Genomic DNA, 27,246 nt, shown 5'->3' with positions numbered 1-27,246 from the left:
TCAAGGCCTGTCCTCAGAATCTTCTTCCCCATGATGATCCACTGTTTGAGATGCTAGGAAGGACTCCCATGTAGCAAGGCACTTAAAAAAATCCACAGATACATATTAATATAGCAGACTGACTTCTGTAAAACTGGTAGCCAAGGAGAAAAAGCAGCAGAAAAAGAGTACATATGCATTGTCACAAGCTGTTTTTGTGGGACCATGGTAATAGCAAAATATGGTTTCCTAGGCAGCTCAGTGATATGCAAAATGTTAGCCAGCACGCTGGGTGAGCTGTAAAGGTCACTTTTACATAATGACAAGCACACAGTGTGAGCATCGTAATTGTATGTGTTAGCATGGGAGATGCTAACACTAATTATGCTCTTCTTTAATCTCTCCCTTTAGTTACAGGCAAAGACCTTCTCCAAATAGAAAGCACAGTCACACACAGTTCCTTGGTAATCTCTGTGGATTCCTATAGCATACCCAAAATTCTTTCCAAGTTAAATTAAAACATTTTTTTTCTAAATACACAGATAATTTGTTTTTCCCCTGAGTAATGAGAAAGAAATGGGACCAGAAAGGCAGGGGGCTGAGGGGAGACTGCCATATTTACAGCAAATGTATTTCTCTCCTAATGAAAAACATATTAATAACTGTACAAACTATATATATATATATATATAAAATATATTATATATATATATATTATTAGAAGCAGTATAAGTGAAAAAATAATGATAATAAAAATCCCCAAATGAATTGTAGTTCAATTTGGCTTAAATGAGTTTTGGCAGCTTGTCAAACCTTTATAAATCAGAAGTTAGTATTGAGGATCATGGCAAGCCTATTGCTGGGTAACCCATGATGTGCTGATGCTTGTTACCCAGCATACCATGTTTCTGCCATTTCACATCTGTCATTAAAACAGTGGAGCCAAACTCATGCAATAATTCTGTTTTGAAATGGAAACATTCTAATAAAACTTTGACTTACACACTCATACTTATTGCTATTGATAATGCAGCTCATCTGCTTCTTACTGTACAGTTTTTTCATGAAGAATCTGAAATATTCATAAGTAACTCTTCTGAAAATCTCAACAAATTCTCTTATATTAAAACCTGAACAGCATACTCAGTTAATTCAAACTTTGAATTAACTCAGCCCTGAAAACATCGTAATTTCCTAAGTGAAAACTCTTGCCATAAGCCATTCAAGCTACAATAATGCACTACTGCCCATCTACCTGCAAGAAGACAATTGGGCTGATCTGACAGTCACAAATAATGATAATTTATGAAATTTAAGAGCAAAATGAAGGAGGTACATGAATGGAAGTAGAATGTAGTTGTTGGAATCCGTGATGGTATGAGGAGGCAGGATCAGGGACGTCAATAGAAAATCTAACAAAAGATGGCAGCAGTTGTGCCTCTGAAGACACAAAACCAAAAAGGGGCTGCATGATAATGCAAGAGATTAAAACATCTACTTGATTGAGATCACGAAGAAAAAGTACGTAGGAACTTGCTTTCACATGGGTCCTTTGTCATTATCAGACATGTTAGAAAGTCATTATCAGATATGTCATGTTATTTGCATGTTGTCCTCCACACCACATAAACCATAAACCTACTCCCTCAAGCTTATTTCTGTGATCTTGACAGATCTAATCTCCTTTGCTTCTTGCACTGCACAACACTGTGATGCTGAGAGCACACTGAAGGTTTGAATTACTGTGAAAAGAGAGGAGTAACTGGATAAGACTCACAAGGAAATCTGCATTTCTTCACTGGCCTTTTGGAGAAATGTTATTTTGCAATGGTAAATCAGGGAGGAGCAGTGAAAGTAACGCTAGCTAGCATGAACAGTGATCTGCAAATATTGCAAAACGGCTTCTGACTTAAAAGGTCTTTTTGACCTTTTGTTGAAAGCCGTTAAGGTTTGTTCAATAGAGTCTCCCTTTCTTCATATGACACTGTGGCAGCTGCATCTATCTGAGGTGTCTGAGCTGCAAGGTGGCTTCTTGGTTTAAATATGTCAATAAGCCAGCTGTTAGAAATGTGTTTTCACTGTGGTGCTCATCCTCAGATTTCTATTTGCTAGAGCCCAGACTGGACTGCCATCCTAGAAAGCTGCAAGGCACATCTGTTTTTCCTAAGCTTTTCCTAGGTGTGAGACAAGAAATAATCAGTTTCTTGAACAGTGTTTTGTTGGCAATGAATGAATGTTGGTTGTTTTTTTTTTCTGAGCCACAGTTTAATTTATACTATGCAACTTCATATTTTGTCATTTTGGAATTTCAGTAATGTGTGGTAAAGTACATACATCATCTTTACTGTCTTGAATATAAAAATGGATCCCTATTATCTTTGCAACACTGAGCCAAAACACATGTTAAAATCCAGTCACACTATGTTGCTTCTCCAGATAGATACAACTTACCACAGTCTTTCCACACAAGGATGCAGAGCATTTTTTTCAGTTACACAAGTTATTTGGATTTTAATTTATCCCCATTTATATAACCAGAACACATTTTCAAAAATGTAAGAGCAATGGTGGCTCATTTCACTGTCAGACATCACAGTGCTGCTACAGCTGACAAGTTTTATAATTAACCGTACCAAAACAAAAGTAGGTCTCTGTGCCTTAGGCTCAAGCTTTTTATATCGTGAAGCATGAACTGCGTAAACGACATTTTGTTACTGATGTACACTTCAGCCTTATTACAGAATGCTTTTACAGAGTTCTCCTGGGAGGGTGAAAATGGAGATCTAAACACAGGATATGTCCACTTTCACAAAAGAGACAGAAAGGAGACAAAAAGAAAAACCAAACCCTGGAAATTAAACGTGCGTGCATAGTGTTGAAATTCATAATCCAATTATTTGTAAAAGCCCAGCAGAATACATTAGAAAATCTAAATATACAAAATGAAAGAACTTAAATAGGCTATTTTACCTAAAGTATTCTGATTACTACTGTTCTGCACATCTGTTCTGCAACACCATTTTTAGAAATAGCAGCAAGAGGTTTTCATATACAATTGCACTAAATCTAATCTAACTAAAAAGGAGATTTAAAAATAGAACATGTAGTAGGGATGATAACATAAGCAATGTGTCATATGCCATGTGTTCCAGTTCCCTGTTTTCCATGGTTAATACCTTAAAAATATCCTTCGTGATGACATTTCCTAGACTAGAATCTGCAAATGAAGTCTTCTGTTTTTGAGAGAGAGTGCCTTATAAGCAATGAAAAACCAAACTGGTGTATTTGCTGGATTTACAGTGTCTGAACAGTATTTGGACAGTGTTCCTGCTTACTCCAGTCTTGTTTTATTTTCTCTGAATATGTTAACAAAGTTTTTTGCTGAGAAAATTAAATACTTCTTTTTCCTTGATGCAAATATCCTACAGATTATGGCAAACATGAGGAAAAAACAATTGGTAAATGTTTAATTGCTGTTGTTCTTTGAAGCCAAAGTACATTCCTGGGTGCCTGGATTGTTGGCTAATATGAACCAGGATGACTTCAGATACACTAGTTAAGTAACAAGAACTTTGTATCTTGTTTTGGTTTGAGTAATGCTCTGTCCTAAGGGCACTGGAGAATATCTGTACCTAGCTTAATGGAAAGACCTGGTGACAATCTGCTCTCTCAGCTGTATGTTCTGCCCTGTGGTTAGTTTGTGATTGCAAACACTGGGAAGATTGTATGTCCCATGAGCTAAGAGGTGTGCTAATTCTGGCCGTTGTGTTGTACCTAGGGCACGGGAAAAAGCAGTAAATGAAAGGGTATGGCACTGAGACACACTTCAGTCAAGGATTCTTCTGTAAGGCAAACAAACTGATGTTTTCTTCTTCAGAATGAGAGGTCCTGATTTCAAATTAAAACCTTCTCTTTTCTTTTTTCATAAAATCCTTCTTACTTAAGCAAAGCAATTACACTCATTTTAAATACAGTAAGTTCTAAATCTTGCATATGGAGAGACTTAGCATGTATTCAACTCTTTTTTGGAAGAGAAAGAAGAAAACTTCATGAACTCCTGAGACCAACTACAGGAACTGCAAGTGACTGCTCAGTCATGGTAATACTGGGCTGTTAAATGGCATCATATGCAGATGTATTGTGCAGATTGTACAGTATCACAGGAAAGACTTTGTTCTCATAGGTCGGCACAGAAGCACCCCATAAACTTGAAACATTGGGCTTTAATTAGTGTCTGTTACACTGAGAGATTCAAAGAGAGTGAGATTCCATAGCTGTAGAAACAAAGGAACACTTCTTACTCAAATGCTTATCTTAAAGGTAGGACTTCATTTTTAATGGAAAGCATAAGAATCATATTCTGATGCTCAGATTTCTGAGAGTCCCTTCCTAAAGTTTTACCTCTAGGTAGCAAGCACAGGAAGATGCTAATGTTTTGTTTGTTTGTTTGTTTCCTATTGTATTCAGGACTGTAGGACCTATCATTTGTAATATTAGGTCTTCTCCAGTAATTAAACATTAGCAATAACAACAGGTCTCAAAAAACAAAAACAAACAAACAAAAAAAAACAACCACATTTTAGATAAAAACTTCCCAAACTCTCCAAATTAATTTTACCAAATTCTCTTGAATGCCAGAATTGAGATAATGATTTTCTGCTAAAAAAAAAAACAAAAAAAAAAACTGAAACAAAACTTGATGAGCCCTCATGTTTCAGCCAGGGTAGCCTAATGTTTGTTATTACAGCAATTATTTTTTTCTAAAATCTGGATCTCTCAGGACATAATAGGAAAACCATTTAAAGTTTTCAAGAAAAGCACCAACAAAGAACAATGTCTCAGTGTAAACTGACTTGTCCAGTATTTCAGAGACTACTGAAAAAGAGCCATTGGTACCTGTGGAAACAGTTGAACCATTTTTCACATATTTAACTTAGTGATAATAATTTCATGTATGCTATGAGCTTTGACATCCTGAAATGAAACTCTAATTCAGTGAAAAGCATTTTTAGACAGGAAAGAGACAAAAAGAATTATTTTTGTGGTTTGATTTAGCTAATCATTCATGAATAAAGTATTCCAATATATTTAGCACTGATTTAACAGACGTATTCATGATAAAGAAACCAGAGATCATCAGTAGCTGTAAAAAATGTGAGAGGATGCCAAAAGTTTGCTGCCTGATTTCAGAAAATATTTTGATCTTCATATGTAACAACAGATTGTCAATGTCCGCACATCTCACAGGCTGCATCCTAATTAACTAGACTTGATGATCAAGAGCTCTGTCTTTTCAATTATGTTCTAACAAAATGATTTGTAAAACCAGGGCACTGATTTTACATTGAGGCTAATGGACAGCTCATAAAAAGATTGGAACGTGGGACTGGAAGACACAGATATCAACATATATCTGTGAAAAATACTGGTTTTTAATTAGTAGATGGGCAACTGCTTTACTACAGGAGAGTCTGAAAAAAATCAAGATACTGGGATACTTTCAAAACAAGCACAACATAAGCAACATGTTGCCTCTGAAGAAACTTCACAGAATGCTTAAGAGATTTTGTTACATGTATTCAAGTTCTGCTGGTTAGAATACCTTACTTGGAATTTTTACCAAGAGTGATAGCTATGCCATTTGAACTGAAATTAAAATTGTATCTCAACCGTTTTGCTTTCTTTCCAAAGCAGTCAGTTTCAATTATAAAAAGATTTGATTTAGTAACTGTATCCATTTGTGCATTTTGAAAAATGTGCCATAAGCTTTTCATATTGACTTCTCAAACTTGTATTGATGTTACCATAGTAAAGTCCGATTGGTTCACATTCCTCAGAGAAATAACAATGAGAACTGTCTGAGTGTGCTGTTTTAAAAGGAACCACATTTAAATGTTTCTCCCATGTAAAGTAATTTATAAATGTGAAGCCTTCCAGAGGGCTTCTTCACACAAACTGCAAAAGTCACTGCAAAAGGCTTCCAAGCTGAAATATAGCACCTGACATTCAACCCAAAAATATCTCCCAAATTCTTGTGGTTAGTAAAACAAGACTGCCCTCTGTTGTTGATGAACTCAGGATCAACCACTTGGGTACAAATAAAATATGTTTTGCTTAAAACAACTCAACTTAAGGAGACGGTCTCTTTCTTCCCACAAAAACTGATTCTGAAATTAACACAAGTTTGGACTAAAATGCAACATTTATTCTTTAGATACAATGCAATGATTTCTCTGCTGAAATAATCAGTCAGTAATAACTACTGCTATGAGAAAGGGTTTTACCTCTTCATAGTAACGGAGATTATTGTCAGCCACATTAGTGAACGCTGATCTCATATCATACTGCATGTTTTGCTTCCACCTGTCCCAGTCTGCTTTCAGTGCATTATTGGCACATTCCACTTTATCTTCAAGTTTCCCAATCTCCTCTGAGAACTAAATACAAATTGTAAACATAAAAAATAAAAATATAAAAATCAGTAGAGTTAGCATTTTAAAATTGATTGGAACCAAGTGACTGTAGTGCAGTAAAGTGAACAGAACTGCAGAAGCAAGGTTGGAATTAAAATTAGCACATCATTTCCTGGTGATAAATGATTTAAAATTTTATTCCTAATGAATAGCTCAGTACAATTTCTGAAATATTAATAGCAGAAATTTGAGACAAAAACTAAAATGTTGCTGAAAATATTTTTTGTTGACTGGGAAGTTACAGACTCTGGCACCTCTTTGCTGGCACCCAACAGTAATGCGTCTAAAAAGGAAAACACTAAGGGCTTTACTGGAGCAAAATCAACTTTACAAATGAGATTTGGCCAGAAGACTGAGGAAATTCTGATAGAACTTTCGGTGACTTCAGGAGAAATCAGAATGGGGGGGAAAACAGCAGAAATTATACTCAGATTTCTTGCCCATCACCTTGCAATCCTTTGGTGTGGAACTAACCCTGGCGTGACCATACAAGGGAGCGAGAAACACCAAAGTAGAGAAAGAACTTAAAATGCAGGATTTCAGCAAAGCAGGGACTTTTTGAGAGATCCAGAATCAAAAACTTGAAGGCAGCTGCTATGCAGCCATTATTTTCCTCTAATTGCTGGAGATGCACAAAGTGACTCCAAGCTAATGGGAATTAGAAACAGACAAAGGGCCTCTCTCTAGGGACTCTTCTAGTCCTGTCACTGATTTTGTACCTATTGTCATTTGCTAATCAGCTGTGTCAGTGCTGGCTGGCACCCAGTTGCAGAATGAGACAAATCTTCTGCAGCTACAGTGTGAATGAATGCCTTAGGACTGCACAGCATCTGTCTGAAGCAAACCTAGGGAGGTCAGGCACAAACACCATCTATAAGGATCATAAAGCAGAAAAAGCTGATCTCCTTATATCGTTTCCATTGCAACTCAGGTACTGTACATCTTCCTCTTATTCTTTTTACTTTTCTATAAGGCAGAGTGCTCTTTCATCATACAACTTCTCTGTGAAGTTGGATAGCTCTCCTGTTAAGTGCCACAGAGCTGGTGCTTTCATTGATAGGAACTTCCAAGTCTTCTATAAGACTTTCAAGGAATGCTTAGGCTATTCACACATTGCAAGAAAACCAGGCTTCAGAAAAGGACATGGAAAGCTGTGGTCCACAGCCTTCAGCTCCAACCATACAGAGAGGGTGCCATAGCTGGAGGTGCTGCAAATAGCAGAAACAAACTGAGCAACTCTGTCTGGAACAGAGATGGAACCTGAGCCCAATCGTTAAAATTGGAGGTATCAGGGGAAGATGACAGCTCATACACATTGCTTGTGTGACTGTTGTGAAGAAGAGACATATGTTTTAACCAAGTAACTCTTGTGTGTGTACATTTTCACTATTCAGTGCTCAGAAGTCCTGTTCACAGTCCATATAATCAGTATAAAACCAACTCAGAGTCTGACAAAATAAAATCCTTATGCTCAAGTTAGGCAAAAACAGAGTAGCTAGGAAAAATGAAAGAAATTTCAACCAAATGTTTTTTCCAACACTCCACGATACAGAGAGGAATAAACATTTTTAGTTAGACTTTATTTCTACACTGACTTTCCTTGCCACATTTCTAGATTCATAAAATATTGGGCACTATTTAAGAAGAAAATGAAAAAAATATTATTTCTACTTTACCGAAAAGTTAAAGTTCAATTATCCAGCTAAATCAGTAATCAAACTATGGGCAAGAGTAATTTCATCAACTACCAACAGCGTATTCAACATGAAAAGGTTAATCCAAAGATTAAATATGGGGAAATTACCTTTAAAGATATTGCAGGCAACTGGATTAGGTATCTTGGGCATGCCCCAAGTTAACTGCCTTTCCTTCTAACACTAAAAATGAATGCACACAGAATACTGAAAATAGTGACTATTTGTAGATGATTTAGAGTAAGAAAGGCAGTTGAATCCATTTTCCTGCTTTTGCAAGAAAAAACAATTCTTATATAAAAATGAGCTAGACTGCATGGTTAAAGAAATCCGGTTTCAAAGTCCTAGTATCATCATCTTCCCTTTATCTTGACCTTTGTATCTTTAAGGCATTTATTTTACTGTTTGTTTTTGTCTTGCCTTTTCTAGGAACTACAGTTTTCTTCCATGGTGTAACTACAGTGTGATGTGGCAGGCAGGCAGTTCTACAAAATATCCGCCTGGATATGCAGTTTAAGCATCACCCTCTAAAGCCCCCCAGTGTGTATCAAGGTGGGGGCTGAAGTTAGGGTCTAAAGACAGAGTTTTGCCACACTTCTTCATCTCAACTAGAAAGGTTTAAAGTCTACTTTTTCACAGCTGAAAAGAAACATACATACTATCTTCTTCAGCTGAAAGCAGAAATCAACAAGTGGCTTGGTTTCTGAACAAGTACATCCATGTAGTGTGTACTTGTTTTATAAGGTTTACATTGTTACAATTTATCCTACAAATTAAATAAGATCCTAAATCCATTTTCTTACACTGACCTCATTGAGGCATCTAGAGCAACAAATTAATTCTTACATCAGTGGTTCCTGCAGGAGGACAGCATGGTGCTTACCAGATGTTGTACCACTGGACAGAAGCAGTAAGACAGGCCTGCCAGGGCAGAAGGCTACCAGACATGAACAGGGTGACCTGTAGCCAAAGGGACTTGCAGCAATAGCTAAATTACCTGCTAGGTGACATAAAATTATATAGTATCTCAATATGCCAAACAGCATTACCTTGTATCTACTACATGAATTAATCCTTCACTTGGACATACTAACCCTGCTCAGCCTGGAGTAAAACATAATATACATTCAGAATGTGAAAGCATCAGCATTTAGCATTTCTTTTCTTCACTTCAAGCTTGAATAGCAGAATCCATAAGTCGGCATTTAAACCTGTCAGGTTCTGTCGGAACAGATTATACCAACCTTTTGTCAGAATTAGCATTAGTACTTGCAGCAGTATCAAATCTGTACCCAAGACACTGAAGGAGGCACTGGTTACTCCTTTAGAACAGAGCATAGGAGCAGTGAAGCCAAAATGGTAGCCTCTTTACAGCCAGAGCTCTGGAGGAAAGAAAGGCCTAGATGAGCGGGAGGGCATTCAAACACCCCTCTCAAAAATCTCTGTCAGGAGGCTGCATCCAAAATCACAATCTTCAGACCTTCCGTACTTTGAATAATGGCCACCTTCAACACCTACATTTTGATGTGGGAGGATAATTTGGGGGTTTTTAGAAGCATCACAGGTACCTGTCCTAAAAGCCCAGTAGGAGAAGCATGTCTCAAGAAAATGTTTATTCCTAGCCAATAAACCTGATGTCTTACAAGGTTTAATCTGAGATTACAGTCTGTCAGCTGCACTGACCTTGGGAATGTTTTGCACTCTCTTGCTGTATAACTGCCTGCTTGCTAAATCACTTAATGTTTGCTGTGACCATTGCTAAAGATCTCACTGCCTTTTATCAGCTCTAAGGACATGCTGAGATTCCGTATCTACGGTGGAAGTATACTTCAAATAAGATTAGAGTTCTTGCAAGTCACTGTCAGCAGAATTTCTGGCTACCAGATAGCACTGACAAGTCCAGTCTGATGTCTGTGAGATTATTAGAAGCTACATAGGGTATGTCTAAAAACAGAAATGTGCAAATAAAGCCAAAGTCAGCATTTGACACCAATTCCAATAACAGCACCTCTGTTTTCAGGCTTTTTTTCCAACCTCTCATTCTGAAAGCAGTCTGGATAGAAGTGTCAGGAAAATAAGTCAACATGTAATAAAAATTAAAAAACAGCAAAAAACAGATTCAGAAAACAGTGAGAAGTTACTTGAACAGTTAAAAAATAGCAGTGCAAAAGTCTCTGTGGCCAAGCTACCATTAATGGAGAAAATCTTCCACTTCTAATGAAGAAAAAAGTCAGCAGGATGCAGCCGCCACTCAATTAGAGAAGACAGGATTTTATGATCAGACTAACAGACATCTGCTTTGCTGCTCTGATGAGACTGTAAGAAGAGTCAAGATCTCAGCATTTTTTGAAATGAGTAAGAAACAGAGAGGCTGGAAAGATAAAGCAAAGATCTGTACATCTGGGTAACCACACAACCCACAGGGTTTTACCACAGCGGTACCAAGGAAATGCAGGAACAGTTAAAATGACCAGGTTCAGTGGAAGCAAGGACAAACATCTCATTATGGAGCACAAAGTTGTCAGTATCGAATCAATAGTACAATCAATGCAATGCAAAAGGGAAAATTATTCCTTTTTGTCTATAACAGCTGAAGAAAACCTAGTGCCAGCATCTTGTCTGAGGACTCCATCAGATTATACCAGAAATGCTTTCTTAGAAGGCCATGTCCTGCCAGGCAGTGTCCTTTGGACACTGGTAGATAGCAGTAAGCTATATATTAAATATTATTATATATAATAATATAATAAATATTATTATATATATTATAAGCTATAAGTAAGCTGCTAACCAAGCTTTATGAACTGCATTTGAGCACTGAGTCACTCTGTGCAAATGCAACTGTTTTTAGCAACAAACTATACAGATGGGAAGTACTGATAAAAGGGATGCAATATTGATGCAAAATTGATTTAACTAACTGTATACAAATAACTTGAGCAATGACCTATAACATGTCTTCTGATCAGATGAAGATCTTAATATGTACTCTATCTTCACATGCAGTGCAACTAAGAGAGCTGATCCGTGATACAGCCAGCTTGAGACCTCACTTACCAGTTAATTGGCCAGGACATAGATACATATATTTTGTAGATAGACTGAGAATAGAAATAATGAAGTAAAAGTTTGCTTGAAGATGGTCTTTGCTGATTCCTACAAATGTGAAGTTAGTGTTACGAAACTTGTTAATTTATTACAAAGAGTAGTTTGTAGTTTCCCTATAAACTTTTAGAAGCAAAAAGCAGAAATGGTTCTCCTGGCAGCCAGTGACCTCTCTGAGTCCTACAGGCTGATTCCCAGATGTGGTGATACCCCTACACATCCCCATAACCCATACGAGCCAAGGAAACCATACGAGCCCCTGCTCTCCTTCATCCTCCACTCTCTGTGTTGCTCAGAGGCTGCCACCATTCGTGCCTTTCAGATTCACAGGTTTTGCCTGCACCCACTGAACCTTTTGCACTGGTGTTCTGCCTGCAAGGGTAGGCAGGACGGCTGGGAGCCGCCAGCCTGGGGTCACAGCTGCCAGCTGGTGGGGACACCATGCCAGGGAGCTAAGAACATGGTGGCCAGGTGGGGAGCGGGCAGTGGGCAGCGGGTCAGCCTGTGCAATCTAAGGGCAGCAAGGCAATCTGCTGGCTTTGCTGGCAACCACAGGCAGCAGAGGACCAAGACCCATCTTTGCTGCCCAGCTCCCAGCCTGCTGCAAACTGTGTCCCACACTAAGGACAGGAGAAGCAGCAGGAGAAGAAGAGAAACAAAACAGATAAGAGAGTAGAAAGGCAGTAAAATGAAAGGACAGTGTAAGCAAATAATTTCTGCTTCAGGAAAAAAATGTAAGTTTTTGCTGGCTGTTGCATTATACAGAGGCAAATTATTATGAAATACAGTGCAGACATCACAGATATCAGATAGCAATAATATATTCCTACTTGTTCTTTTAATTGACAAGAAATCAAATGAAAATACACACCTCGACTGCCAAAAGGTATCTAAACGGCACATCTTTACATGAAAGCTAATTGCAGCAACTAATAAAAAATATCTGAAATGTCAAGGACCTTCTTCAATGTACTAAAAAGCTGCAGTGAATAATCACTAGTTATTAGTCATTTTTATATATTATTTATACTGTATGATACTTGGTGCTAACAGCTGGAGGACATTATTTAGGTGTTAGAGCTAAAAAATAAAGTTTTCAAAATGCCAGTTCTGTTCTTCATCGGATCTGCAATGTGCACAGGTGGTAGCAGAGCAGTGTGGGAAACCATCCCAAGACCAGCACTGCTTTGTGCTGCATTGCACACAAGCTGACCAAGACCAGAAGCAAGCTGGTGGCAGTGGCAGGAAGGCAAGCTACTGAGGCTGTGCAAACTCAACCTGCTGAGCTTTGGTGATGGCTTTGAGGATGCTCAAGTCCATGTGCTAATTAGGTATGACTGCATTAGAATGAAGGTGTCAGCTAGTAAAAAATATCCTAAAAAATAACCAATCCTGGAAGAAAGGATCAAGAAATTTTCATTTTAAATATGTCTCATGAATGGCTTTGCTTTTTCTACCTCCTATTCCTCTCTTATGTCAACAGAGCAGCAGCCACAATAGCACTGCAGCAAGTCTTACTTTAACTCTCAGTGTGGAAGAATGCTGAAAATAAGCTGCTGTGCCACCTGCACTGACAACACATGCTCCACTGGGAGTGTGTCCTTTGCTGTAGCTGCCTATCCACTGAAGTTTTGCTTTTTTCTCAAGGTTGCCTTTGCCTGGCATGTGTAGCTACAAAGTCCCATGGTTTCCCAGAGGAAGTACAGGACACAGAGACACCATACAGTTACAGTGCATGGCTTCACAGGACATGCATTGTTCAGGGGATTCACTTTCTGCAATTAGAGTAAGGCCTGGAATATTTCAGCATTCTGTACAAAGACATACTCACCAGATCCTTGTCTGCCTTTTTATTGGCTAAAGCATCAACTTTGGAATCAAGCTCACTTTGAATTTGGTCTCTCCTTTTCAAAACACCCTTAATATAAAAAAATAAATACATAAATACAAAAAGAAGAAAGACAAAGTGAATATATTCAGAAAACCACACAACATAAATTAAACAAGACACAATTTAAGAACTTTGGCATGATACAAGTACTTTCCTAAAAAGCAATTCAAAATCATGTAGTGAATACTTATTTCTATCTATTTTTTATCTTGCATGTTTTTTTAAGAGTCTTAGTGAGTCAAAAGTCCAGGAATCTGCCATATAGGTATCACTGCTAACTGGATGAAGAAACCAGCAGTAGCAATTAACTTCATATCAACACAACCTACCATGTATTCATTTTGAAAAAGCAACATGAGTTTGTGCAACCCAGTATCCAAAGTATGTTGTTTGAGTTATTTGAGTACTGAACTCTACTTGAGTAAAATCAGATAAAATTATCGTGAAAATGGTAGCTATAGTAACTTTGATATATGTGCTTATTTCCAGTGTATGAAATTATTTCCTCCTGTAAAACTGCCTTACAAGTACTGAATTTTTAGCATAGTGTCAAAATAGATAGGGAAGGAAATGCTACTTGTTGTTAGACTACTAAACAGGAATGGTATTACAGATTAAATTTTTATTTCTGATGTTCATTTGCTCTGTGACCTTGAGCAAGTCTTGAACATTTCTCTTTACCTGAGTTTCCGCATCTGCAGAAGTACACTCAGGTGTGATTAACTCACAGAAGGCATTAGTTCTTTTAAAAAAATAATCAAACGAAGGACAAATATAATTACAAATCTAAAATACCTCCTCTTACACTACTTTGCTGCAACTGATTTTACTTCTTCATATAACTAACAGATTTCCAGTATCTACCTCTAGCATAGGGCATGTTGAACCAGCAGAGGACCCAAGCAGCTCTACCTTCTCTAGCTGTCTTGTTTGACTGTGTTCTTTCTGATATCTTCTCAGTTCAACACAAACGACATAAAAAATGGAATAAAAAAATAGGAGCTGAATTCTTAAATAATTGTTCAATATTTCTTCTAGAACAGATATTCACTAGAAAAGCCTGGTAAACCTGACTTTGGACAGCTCTGAGTAATACACTGGCAGTATATACTCACATAAATCTACCTTTCAGTAGCTCAAAAAATCTTTTGTTTAGATAAATATAGAAAATGTTTAGCTGTAAGCACAGAAACAAAATAAATAGGTCTGGAAGAGCTGTCCATCATGTTACAAATGCTTTATTTTTCTTTTTTTCTGTTTTTGTATTTCTTTTGCCCTTTTAAAAAATTATTGTTTTGATTATATGCTAAATTTTATCACAAATACTCCTTAAATTATAAGACAAAACCCAATGATTTTAATATTGGTATGTTACAACCATAGGCAAGTTCTGACTTCCAAATGCAAATAGAGGGACTGTGTTTTATAAACATATCATCATATTTTTATAATATTTTGTATAATTAATGCTATTCTGACACAAAAATCCTCAAATAATTGCATGTGGACCCATAGCTAACTTACTGCTGCAATCTATATGCTGAAGCTCAGCGGGACAGAGTTACACTCTCCAGATTTGCTCTGCCTCTGCTGTGAGTCAGCTAGAAAGGAGCCTGTCTCGATGTAAATATTTAGCTACAAATTCATCTCTGCCCTCAGTTTTCAGCTAAACTCACAGCACTGGAAAATACAAAGTCTAATCCATTGTACCTTCTGCACATATGCCAATTATGTTAGTGAAGCAGCACATAAAGGTGCCTGCAGTGAGGGGTTAAAGACACCCCAGAAATCAGGTTTTATTAGTGTGTGACTTCCCCTGTTGTATTTTTAATATGAGCAGCCCCCTCTCCAAACTGTGAGAGGCAAGTAAGTTATAGGAAAAAGAAATTCATGGTGAATGAAAGGAAAAGAGCAGTGGTTGAACAGGAATGAGCTAGAGGAGCAAGACTTTCCTCATTAATCCTCTGGCAACTTAACATTGTGTTGCAAGCACTTGGACGCTGCAACCAGAAATAAAATGAAAACAAAGAAAACAAAATAAGCAATGAGCAACAGAAACTTGCCACTTTATGCAGTAAGAGCCAGGGTGTCATTCTGTGATTTATACAGAGAAATCTCCCTGCTAGGCACAAAAGGGAGGACCTGTACAAAAGTGAGCCAAGCTGTACACAGGTCTTTAATAACATGAGGGATGGAAAGGCTCACAGGTAATAGACTTAGAAGTTCTGAAAAATAAGAATTGAAGGAGGAAATACTGCAATTTGCTAAGATACTCATCTCTTCATGCTTTTAAGTACATTAATACCTACCTCGACCTACCTGCATGTACATTTAAATAATACAGCCTGTGAGATACGGAATATTTTGTATGGTTTCTCTTTCAATGAAACTAATCACTGCAGCACTAGTTTCTAACTTTCAGAAGCTAAAACTATTGAAAAATGGACAGTGTTCTGCCCAGTGCCAGTAAAAGCCTTTGCTGGCTGAGTTATCTTGGGCCTTGCTGTACGCATGGCCTGTAGCACACTCCTGCTGCCCTGTGAGCTGGGTTCCGAGCAGAGACAAAAACGGATACTGCAGCTTGCCTTGGGATGGCAAATCCCACAAAGATGTGTTTGTAGACATTTTTCGCTTTCTGAAGGCAGAAGAGTGGGAATTATGACATGCTAAAATTAGTTTTGGAATTATGTTGATTATCAATCAGGACAGATTTTTTATATTCTCTCCAAGTGTAAGAAAAATACATCCATAGAGGGAACCGAGAGCATCAGCTTATGGCAGAGACTAAAACAGGCTTGTGACACGGGGACTGGAAGCTCCCTGCTGTTCTAGAAAAAGAAGTAGTAATTTAGGAACATCTCCTAGAAAAGGAGAAACTTCTCCACTCCTTCTCCCCCGCACAATCTGTTACTGCATATTTCAGCAATGTCAGAAGAGGTCTTTCTAAGCTGCTTTTCCTTGAACCTTTCTGTGCTCCAGCCCTACCACACACAGCTCTAAAACCAGACTTTGGTACTGCTACCACAGGCTCCCTGCCACACAAACTACTAAGCAGTTCTTGTCTGAAATGGGTGCCTCTTGCCTGATTGTTAATCAGGAAAATGGGACAAACCAGATTCTCTGCTAACAGACAGCCATCCCCCTGCCGTGCACATTTACTAACAGCAGAACGGTGGCCACAAAATATTTTTCATCAGTTACGGCCTTGCTTCCAGAATCTGTCAATGGCCTAAGACAAACTTCACATACTGCCAAAAGCAATCCTTAATGAAACCTTACCATCAGAATTTCACTGTAGAGAACGTACTCATGTATGATTGGTAGCAGATTTTCAGAGAGCCCGGCCATTCGTTTCTCTGTAGCTTTGCAACATTTGTCAATGCAGCTGGCGACGCCTTTTAGGGAGTCTGCTATATCTTCTTCTGATGCTGACCAGAGTGTGTGGATGGGGCCATACTCCTTCATCTCATTAAAATACTCTTAACAGGGACACAGACACAGATTAGTCTTTTGTTCGCTAACAGATGTCTAAGTGGTACTAACCACAATCTCCTATTTACTGTGAACACAGCAGGGAACAGCAGCTTTATTTTAAAGTCCCAAAAGGTGCAGACAACACAAGGAAGTTCATTCCAGTTCTGTATTTGATATCTTCTTTAGAAGTTTTTATTAATCTAAATAGATGGATGCCACAAGAATTTCTTCTCTTGTGCATCTATATCAAGAGATAATTTGTGGAAGGCCCCAAAGTCACTGTGATGTTTGGTAGAACTTAGCTTGGGCAAGCCTGAATATGACCTGAAAGCAGGATGTATTGAAAGCATAATTTTAATACAGTTGAATTTATAATGAAGAAATATCCAAACAAAGATGGACACACACACAGCTGTGTGCTGTGAAGAATCCAATATCTACTATGAACGCATTTCAACAAAAAAGCATCCATGCAAGATGGAACTGAAAATCACATGTTAAGATACTACAAGCAGGAACATTTTCATGTCCTCATCAGTGCACCCTGCACACTGGTGCTCTGCCTTTTGCTATTTGGAAAATCTAGAAAGAAGATTTATTAAGCTTTTGGGACCATGTCAAAATTCATAAGGTTTTCCAAGAAATATTTTGGTGCTGATCACTTGAATCTAAAGACCTCGGCCAGCTAGTTCCACTGGAATGAGCCGTATCAAAAAGAACGCTTTTCAACAACATGTATTTTCACTTATTAAGACCCCTCTAACTAGGCAAGGATGTGCTGAGATCTGGCTCTGCACGCTAAAGTACTGAGTCTCAGTTATTAGAGAACACAGTGTAGCACTTCAACTTCTACACATTAATGTCCCTTAAGTGCTGACCAGTAGAATCAACAGTAATTAACAGACCTAGACTGAGACCAGTGTTAAGCTTGAAAAATTAATAATTTAGAGTTGCAAGTTGGTGTGCAGGCTGCTGTTATTTAAGGAAAAGTATGAGCTTGTAATCCTTCTCTCTAAAACTCTTCACACACAGTTTCCCATGACAGAAACTACTGCCAACAGTAAAGCTCTTGAAATTAAAAAATAATCTACTTGGCTAACATGTGGAAAAAAACAAAACAATGCAGAATGAAACTAAAAAAGACACATATGGAGTTCCAAAATCTACACAGCATAATAACAGTATGAGACAGCACAGAAAACTGACTCTTCACATTCCACTCAAAATACAAAATGTCACACAGCTCTCCAATAAGCACAATAAAAAGGTAGCCATACTTGTTATGTTTCTTATTTTTAAGTTCCCTTTTGGCAGGTCAATGATGTGTTAAAACCCTCCCTATTACCAAGCTGCTCTAGTTAACTTGAAGATCTGCCAGAACAATGACTATTTTGGAAAACATGGTACAAATACAAATCTCCCTTTTCCTCTGTTTGCTGGAAATAACTATTTTGCTTGGCACAATGAAAACAAATTTACTGTTTACAGCAAGTCATTTGCCAACATACCAATTTCTTAAACCCATTAAAAATATATTTGTTTTCTACTCACCCCTTTCTTCCTTGTAAATTCTATGAGCTATTTTGTCCAGTACGTTTATTTTGTGACTAAACGTTTCCATATAATCATTCATTTCTGTAAACATTTCAGGACGATTTTTAACTCCTCCTCTTACTGAGGATGCTACAGCTCTTACGGTCTGTCCCATTCTGCTCAGCAAACTTGGACCCTGCTTCTTGTGCGAGGAGAGTTCCTAAAACCAGAATGTACTGTGTTTACTTGCACATACATATTTAAATTGTTTAGAAATAATAATATGTGATTTAAAGCTTTTTGTTGTTTTTAAACAAAAACTGCATACACCTCAATGGAAAAAAAGACAAATCAGATGTCTTTTTAGAGGCAAAATCTTACTCTAAGATTTTCTGAACAGACATAAAGATATTGTGCATTGTGCTCTTACAAAGAATGACCAAAGGGGGCAGAAAACCTTTACCCTTTTGTTTCGTACAGTGAGTTGACTACTTTGCAATCTAGCCTCTGGAACAGGAAAACAGAGGTAAATATTGCATTGGGAAAAGCAACAATGTTCCTACAGGAAGAAGCAATCCAGCTATTTTTTTTTGAACAGTTTTTACATCTTGATAGAATAACCTAAAGTTCAGAGAATGGCTCTGAATACAAAACTCGGATCTTCACATACATCATATAGTATTGTGAATCTGCCACAGAAATCCAAACACAGCAACAAAAAGTGCTGTGGAAGATACAGTAATACTTATGGCTGCACAGAAGATAACTAAATGCACAGAAGAAAAGGCTTTCTTGGGGAAAGAAAATTCCAGAAATTCCACATCTTCTTCTGACCCTTCTGTAACAAGCCATCAGAGGATGCTGTTGAGTACTAATCTAGGGAGGCTCCTCATACACCACTACTGACACACCGTGTGGTTCCATGTAACTGTAGATAAAAATAAAGCCATTTTACCCAGGCCTGTGCAGTAAGAAAAATTTTGAAGTCTTCATTAAAAGTTAAGGTTGGGTGATCAGCAATACGGTTCAAAAATTTATGTAGAGCTTTTCTTCGAGTCTCAATGAATTCATCACTAAATCGTTCCACCATTCCTTTCATCACAAATTTTTCTGGCAATGGCTAAGGAAAGAAAGAAAAAAACATACGGTATAACTTGCACAGTATCAAAGATATTATAATAGCTTTTCTACTTGCTGAAAACATAGCTATGACCTTATAAAAAACAGCACATAAAAACCAAATTGTTTCAAAGACAAACATAAGAAGTACCCTTGCAGAATTTTTAATTATCACATACACATGCATATAAAGCTACTAACGAAAAAGTTAGTTTAATGTTTGTCAGATTTCAGAAACCCCACAAAGACCTCAAACACCTTTGTATAAAGCTGGGGCTAGAACACAAATTAATAAAAATAATATATGTTTTAGCAAACGAACAGGAATAATTAGTGTTGGATGTGCTTCTTCAAGTTTGCTCTTCAACCAAAGAAAATCCTGATATCGTCGTCGGACCTCATATTCACAGGAGTCAAATTCACCACGAGATGTCTGAAAACAATGAACAGAAAACACAGGTCCATGAAGTTAGAATAGTGACTAAAAAGCACAGTATCGTTTTACATCTTGAATAAAACTACATACACAATTCTAGTTTGCCCATGCTATTTGCTTGCAGTTTTTAAAGCACAATGATTAATTGTTTTAGGAGATAAAACATAATTTTTTCAAGAAATCAAAGTTCTACTTAAAAAAAAAAAAACCCACAACAGATTGACTTCAAATAATCAGTCCGACAGTGTTTCCAAAAGATTTTGATCATTACTGTAGTGTGATGTTTCCCTTTTAACAATCACAGTTATGTTCATTGCACTTAGGGCACTTCTGAAGGAGTTAAAAATCAAAGAGTGAGGAAAGCCCATTTTTTAGCATTTTGGAAAAACCAGAAAGAGCTGACATATGTCCCTGAGGCCTGCTGACACCATCCAACAATCCCTGCTTTCAACGCATGAGAACTTCAGCATATCGTAGCACATTGCCCATGTTGTTTAACGGATTCTTCAATCCATCAACCCCAGTTTTGTAGCCCTTTGTCAGAGCTCGCCAACAAATCTTTAATACTTAGAAAAAATGCTTATTACAGCACTGCAAAATCGCCAAACCATGGGATTTTATCATTGCTCCATCTTCTGGAGTCAAGCTACAAAGAGCCCAGGTGTTCAGCAAAGTGATGCACTGTTTAGCATTAGTTGTTGCACAGAGATTTACAGTGTGACGCAAGCACATGGCAAAAGAACTCACTCACACTCTTGTAACCTAAACATTTTTAAGGACTGAATAAACTTTCTAGGTGTGTGGGAGGAATGCTTTTACTTTATCATCAACAACCAGCATTCTAATTAAATACGATAAAGAAGGATGAAAGGGATAAAGAAGCAAAAGCAATCCACCTTAAAGCCCTTCCATATTTGCCTGCAGAAAAGATGTTCATTCATCTACAAAAAGATGCATGAAGTGAAAATTATTGCTCACAACCTAATGAACATAGCTCTCTTCCTACCCTTTAAATATTTTATGAGGAATTGATAAGTTCTCTATTTAAAGATGAATAATTCCCATTTGAAAATTTGGTTTTAAATGTATCTTTTAAAAAGAACTCAAAGTCAAATAAATGAACACAGTAATTCTTAAATCACAGCCTGCAGAATATTTGCTGGTAACCCCAAAAGAGCTGGCTGGTCTCACAGTGCTGTCTTTCCTCCTTATTTCCAGTAAGCAATTTGCATTCAGGACAGCTGAAAATGCACTATGTTGTTTGCTAGTATTACTTTTTCACTCGAGAATTTTGGGAAATGATATGCAACTGCAGGTTGGAAACAAACTTCCAGGTGACAGTGGGCACTACAGTTATTGAAGAATGGAGCTGAAAGACTTTGCAGCAGGTGTGCTTCAGGCAAGGCAGCTCTTTTCTCAATATAAAAAATATACATGTGTGTATATACTTACACTGATTTTTTTGTTTTCAGAATCAACTGCACAGTTACATATGATTACAGTGGTCTATAACTCATAGCAGAGTCAGAGCACAGTTTCAGTTGGGTAGTAACCCAGAGAATGGTTCACAAGAAGGCTGAAAATGCTATCACTGCTACCTCCGTGAGGCACTGAGGTTTACCCTGATCCTCATCTAATAGATGCTTACCTTTGTGACTACTCTGTATGTAATAAATGTTTCAATGGCTGTAATGTGGCTTTCAGGGTCATCAACAGTAATGAAGAGATCTTTTAATTCTGGTTCATCTTCAAATTTATACTGGTTTATCATAGATGAGGGGGATATTGGCATTGAAGGACTGAATGAGTTCACCTCAGCCAGTGATGTATCCTGCAGACAGGACATGAGAACATCCACATTGAAACATATTTATACACAACCAAACACATCTTGGATGCTAAAATGGTAAGTTTTAAAATAAAACTTAGGACAGACAAAAGAATTATATGATCTGTGACAAGTCTATTATTCTCTTCAGTATTTGCTTCAGTGAGGATACAAGGAATGAGATTTATTCTAGCACTGATCAAAGCAAAACGGTACCTTCTGACAAGAAATTGATGCACAGCTATAGAACAGAACTTGCCTGTGGATGCTAAAATGAGTTACGAATACAAGCAGCCAGTACTTGTGCAGTTTGATTACCAGCTTTGTTAACATTGTTTGCAGCATTACTTCAGGACTAAGGAAGTTTCAGTTATTTCTAGTAAGCTGTACTATAAGAAATTATGACTTTAAAAGACCAAGACAAAATCCAATTTTGAGTTTTTATTGGAATCAGATATTTCAGTTTGCACATATTTTAGAATAGAATTTGAAATAGAAAACTTTTACAGAGACATGAATTTACTCTTTAAATAGGTATGCATGTAGTATAAAACTGGTGTTTAATTTCTTAATTAAATTAAATCCACTAACTACGGAAAACAGCATAATATAAATAATATATGTTTTAAAATAATGACAAAATCATCACAATATTTGAAACATCAAACATTTTATGTAGCTTTTCTAATATATCAAATGCAGTGAAATATTTCAATGAACAACAAACTTTAATATTCATCCGTGTTTTCAGAAAGTTTCCTAAAAATCTGCAAGACATAAATAAAAAATAGAAGTGCATGTAGCAAAAATAAACTGTAAGACTGCTTGAGGAAGCATGCTTAATGCACACACTTCTTTTAAAGCAAAGAGGTCATAGTGCAATGGGCCCAGCTAATGGGAAATCGCTTCTTAAAGCTGACAGAGCATGAAAATTGCATTCTCTTTTGAAAAGTTTAAGAAGCTGATATGCAAAATTGAATAAAAGCTGAAGGTTTCTGAAGGAGGTCAGCACGTGGATGAGCAGCTGCCTCTTGGGTTGGCGCACCGGAGGCTGACCAGCTCCAGGCCCCTGCTGGCAGCTGGCAGGGTGCTGAGGAGCTCACCCCACACAACACCTCACTGGCCACCTGCAATGGAAGATGCCTTCTTTTTGGGGGGCTTCTCAAGGCAGAAGCATCCTTAATTCTCTGCAACATCAGCAGCTTGTTTCAGGCTCGCTTGAGCTACCTTTCCACTTGCTTTACAACACAATAAAATCAATTGCTTGTCTAAGCCAATGAATAAGCAATATAGAATGGTTTGGGTTGGAAGGGGCCTCAAAGATGACCCAGTTCCAACCCTTCCACTAGAGCAGGTTACCCAAAGCCCCAATTGCCTGGCCTTGAGCACCTCCAAGGATGGGGCACCTGCAGCTGCTCTGAGCAACCCGTTCACAAGGCTGGCTGCTCTCCTGCAAGCAAGATAACCCTAGTGGCAAAAATTGCCCTTCGTAGTGCCTTGCTGACTATGGAGCATGCAGAAAACAGATGTTGCTGATGAGAAAACTGTAAGATGTCAGAAGTAGGAATGTATGAGTCCACACAAACCAGAGCTGTGTACTGTCATGTGGGACTGAAGAGTACAAGACTGGTGTCACTGAGGCTGGCAAGAATTTTTTCCATTGGCTTCAACGGGGCCAAAACTATCTCAGGGACTTGTTCTTCCCCCTTTTCCTGCTCTGACCCTCATTTTCTACTGCAAACTCTCTCCTTTTGAATCTATCAATGTACTCTCACACATATGGAGTAGAAAATCATATTGGGAATTATGCACTGAAAGTATTAATATACCAGACCTTCTATTCTATAACTCTGTGATTAAAGGTGATGGTTTTATTATATAGGTGCTTCACTGTATGTCTGTCAGTTACTTGACTTCTTTTACTCAGGCTGTTCCAGCCCACAGTTTCTGTGCTGTATGTGGTCAGCCCTGACCAAAGCAGTGGAGGATGAATACAAAAGCTGTGCTTTCTCTGCTCTACAGCACCAGCTGCCTATGCTCTATGTGGAGAATGAGCACAGTTTCCCAAATGTGCTTGGGTGAAGTGAAGTACTGAGAAAACAAGAAATTTCCAGGGAAAGAAAAATGCATGTGAGCATGCATGGGATTTGAATGGCCATTGATGAATAATGACAATTCAAAGCCTAATCAAGGTAAATGTGTTTCATGCTGTCTAATTTCCTACAGGTCACCAGTATCTTCATGTTTCCTTCCTCCTCAGTTGCTACTAAAAGTTGTACAAGCAGGTTCTGGAAAGCATGTTTTTATATGCAAGGGCTCACAAGTGTGCGATCTGAGAAATAAAACCGCAACAAGAAAAATCCATGGAACAAACAAGTCTTCTGTTTCGCTGCTCTACACCCATTGTGTCATCTGCATATGAATGAGTGCATGTGAGTTTTAAGCACATCTCTTCTTTACTTCAGGTTTACTTCCAGCAGTTCTTGAAAGAACACGGTAAAAAAAAAATTAAAGCTAGCTTTCTGTTCTTCTATACAGCTATGACATTGAAGTTGGAACTATGTTTTTGTGTATCTGTTGTGGGTGGAAGGAATTTTGTGGCAGAAAAGAAAACAAGCAAATGTTCCCATTCTTGGTTTAAAAAATTTTTCATTTGACTGAAATTGGCCACTAAGACTCCAAAATTAATATGGGATAGAAACACTTATGCAGTAGGAGCAGCCTCAACGTGGGCTGAGCACACAGCCTGCAGCTCTCTGGGGAAACCATTAAGCCCTGGAGTTTGCCAAAACACTGCTCCTACTCAGAGCATGGACACTTGGCTCAAGACTATCGCCATCAGGCAGAACATAGAGCATGCATCTGAGACCAGGGATCCAAAGCAGGTCTGGAATCAGGGGACATGATGGCAGGGTGTCTTGTAGGAGAACAGCTCAGTTGTTGGAGCATTCTTCAAAGAAGGAGAGAGATTCCTTGGCTGAACACTCAACTTTTAAATCAGGCTCAAATCCTTGATCCACTTGTTCCAGAAAAAAAATTGTGCAATTCTGCAGTGGCACATACATCTTTCCTACAAGCACCATGAAGAAAGTTTTCTGTGATTATGGAAGAGAACCAACTCTAAAACATTTTAAGCATTAACCAAACCAGCTCTGTCAATGCCATGCGAGGGCACCAGGAACAAGGAACAAGAGGACTACCAGGGTGAGTATTGCAACACAACTCATGAAAGAAAGCAGGTTGTGGTGTGACTCATAATTCAACCTTGAGAAGTTGCTTCTGCTAAAATGACCTCAGAACTTTCACCATGGTGACGGAAACTTGGATAAAATGAAATGCAGGTTACATCAGAAAATGGTTTATCAGAGCTGCTGAGTTAAGAAGCCAGTCTGTAATATTTGAGATATGTCACGGGATGCTGGCTTAATGGTTATGACACTGCCAGGTCAAATGTCTATGAATTTTCATACAATAAAAACTTGGCGACTACATCTTGAGTAATAACTGAGGGTATTGAGGCTGACAACTTTTTAAGAACCTCATTTTTCATCATTGAGATAGTTGGTCCGTTCCACTGACTAAACTTAGAAAAATGAAGTTGATGCAGCACCAGGCACTGAGCACTGCGCTTCCTCTGCATCCCGTTCAGCCTGCCCACGTTACACCACTGCCTTAAGGACAGCAGTGTAAATTAAACATGAGGAGGTCTCAGGACAGTGTGTTACAGACAAATAAGTTTTACAAAAATCAGTCTGAAACTACATTTAACCTGTCAGGGTCCCTTTCGTATAACGGATGCATGCAAACAAGCTGTAATCCCAAATCACCTCCACAGATTTTCATAATCTTGAAAGATCAGCCCTCAAATTGAAGCTGAAAGCAAACTGTCAATTTCTGGCTGATACACAACCACCAAAAGCAGGAGCCCAAGACTTGCACATAGAATATTCTTGTCTGCAGAAAAAGGTCATCATTCTGCATGCAGTAAAAATTGTTAAGATTTACTATAAGCAGGAAATATTTTGCATGAATCTGCATGGAAGATACTTAAGGATACAGATGTTTGTCCGAGAGCAGGAGTAGTAATATGAAATACTAGTTTTGTTTTCTGTTCTCAAGGAACATCACGCTTGACAAGCAAGCATGTCAGTATGCTGTATTGACAGGCATTGAAACTGCATGCAGAGCTGCCCAGGCTTGCACCTGCCTGGAAAAGGAAAAAGGACTCCAGGTGAGAAACAGCTAACAGTACTGAGCACTAGTTTTGTGCTCAAGTTCAATGAATGTGATTTAGTTAACTCTAGTTAGGCTTCAGAAAAGCACAGGTAACTTGGTAAGATTTAGCCTGACCTTTTGCCCATTATATCACCTAACAGTACCCTTGGCTTTAAAATCCATCAATTTCAGGATTTTACTGCAGTCAGTTTAAATAGGTCCCAATAATCAACTCTTATTCCAATGGTTTTTATTTACATTTACAAAAAATTGCTTCTTTTCCATAGAAATATAGGAGATATATCTTTAATTCCAGTAACAATTGATCCCAATGAAGAAGCGGGATATCCCATTTTCAAACAGGAAAGACACTCGCAGTTTCTTTCCCCGTCGCACATCCTGGAACGCAGCAGTTAGGAACTCACAGAAGACGCCCAAGCAGAAGCTGCCCTCTCCGGCGGCTGCTCAGCGCCTCCCGGCCTCCCGCCGTGCGGTCAGTGCGCTAAGGGGCGCGGGGACGGCGCAGCCCCGAAGCACGGCGGAGCGCCCGGCAGCGTCCCGCCGAGCCGCTGCATCGTCTGCACGCGTAGAGCAGCCGCTGCCCCGCGCCATGCCCGGGCCGCCACGCTTCAGGCATTCCCGGCCGAGGGCTGCAGAGCGGTTCCATGCAAGCGAGGCCGAGCGCGAGCCCGCCCCGCCCGTCCCGTCCCACCCCGTCCCGTCGGCAGCGGGGGTTCCTCAGCCACCCCAGTCCCCACTCGGTCCCGGCTGCCACGCGCACCCGCCCGCTGCGGGGGAGAGCGCGGCTGGGCGCGGCCGTACCTTGCTGAACACCTCCAGGTCGTCCTCGTCGTCGTCGAACGCCAACACCTCGGCGGAGGCGGTGAGCAGCGGCGTCTGGGCCGCACCGGGGGCACCCGCGAGGGGCTCGAGCCCTCCCCCGCCGGCGGGGGGCAGCGTCGGCTCCGGCGTCCGGCCCTCCGCTTCCATCCTTCCCACAAGCGCGGGCGGCGGCCCCACCGGAGCCGCTCCCCGGGGCGCCGCAATTGGCCGCCCGCCGCTCCGCCGACCCCGGCCCGGCCCAGGGCAGCCCCGGGGCGCGCCCAGTGCGCAGGAGTGGAAGAGGCGGTGGCGGGAGGGCCCGACAGCCGGGACGGGGCGGGATGCGGCGGGACCGGGGCGGAGCGCGTGCCCCGGGCGGGCGGGGACGGGGCGTCCCTGTAGAGGTGGTTGGAAGGTGGGGGCCGCTCAAAACGCCCGTACGTGATTTCGTGGAGGTGTGGGGGTGACGGCTGCGTATGACCGGGTCTCTCCGAGATCACTGTGGTCTCGGCCACCCGCTGGTATCTGCTCACCGGGGGTGTTGGGTGAAAGCGGTGGTCTCTGCAAAATGGTGAGTCCTGTGTTGAGCTTAGGAGAAGCAGCCACCGGTTTGTTTCCTGGGAAGTCTTATGGAGTGTCTCAGCACAGACTGTGTGCCTGGGTTTTATTTCCCTGCT

The 27,246-nt window shown here is 39.4% G+C and overlaps 1 protein-coding gene across 1 annotated transcript; it reads right to left on the bottom strand.

Moving 5' to 3' along the window:
* SNX7 (sorting nexin 7) lies at positions 1-26,737 on the bottom strand (the record flags this gene model as incomplete). Its single annotated transcript, XM_079535638.1, has 9 exons — positions 1-81; positions 6,264-6,416; positions 13,083-13,169; positions 16,422-16,621; positions 18,168-18,369; positions 19,105-19,269; positions 19,591-19,701; positions 21,353-21,535; positions 26,570-26,737. The coding sequence occupies 9 exons, from the start codon at positions 26,735-26,737 to the stop codon at positions 1-3; spliced, it is 1,350 nt and encodes a 449-aa protein (XP_079391764.1).
* Between the last annotated feature and the right edge of the window lie 509 nt (positions 26,738-27,246).

Source organism: Tetrao urogallus (assembly GCF_951394365.1).
Source record: "Tetrao urogallus genome assembly, chromosome: 5".
Taxonomy (NCBI): Eukaryota; Metazoa; Chordata; class Aves; order Galliformes; family Phasianidae; genus Tetrao; species Tetrao urogallus.
This window is presented reverse-complemented; position numbering and strand designations above follow the sequence as displayed.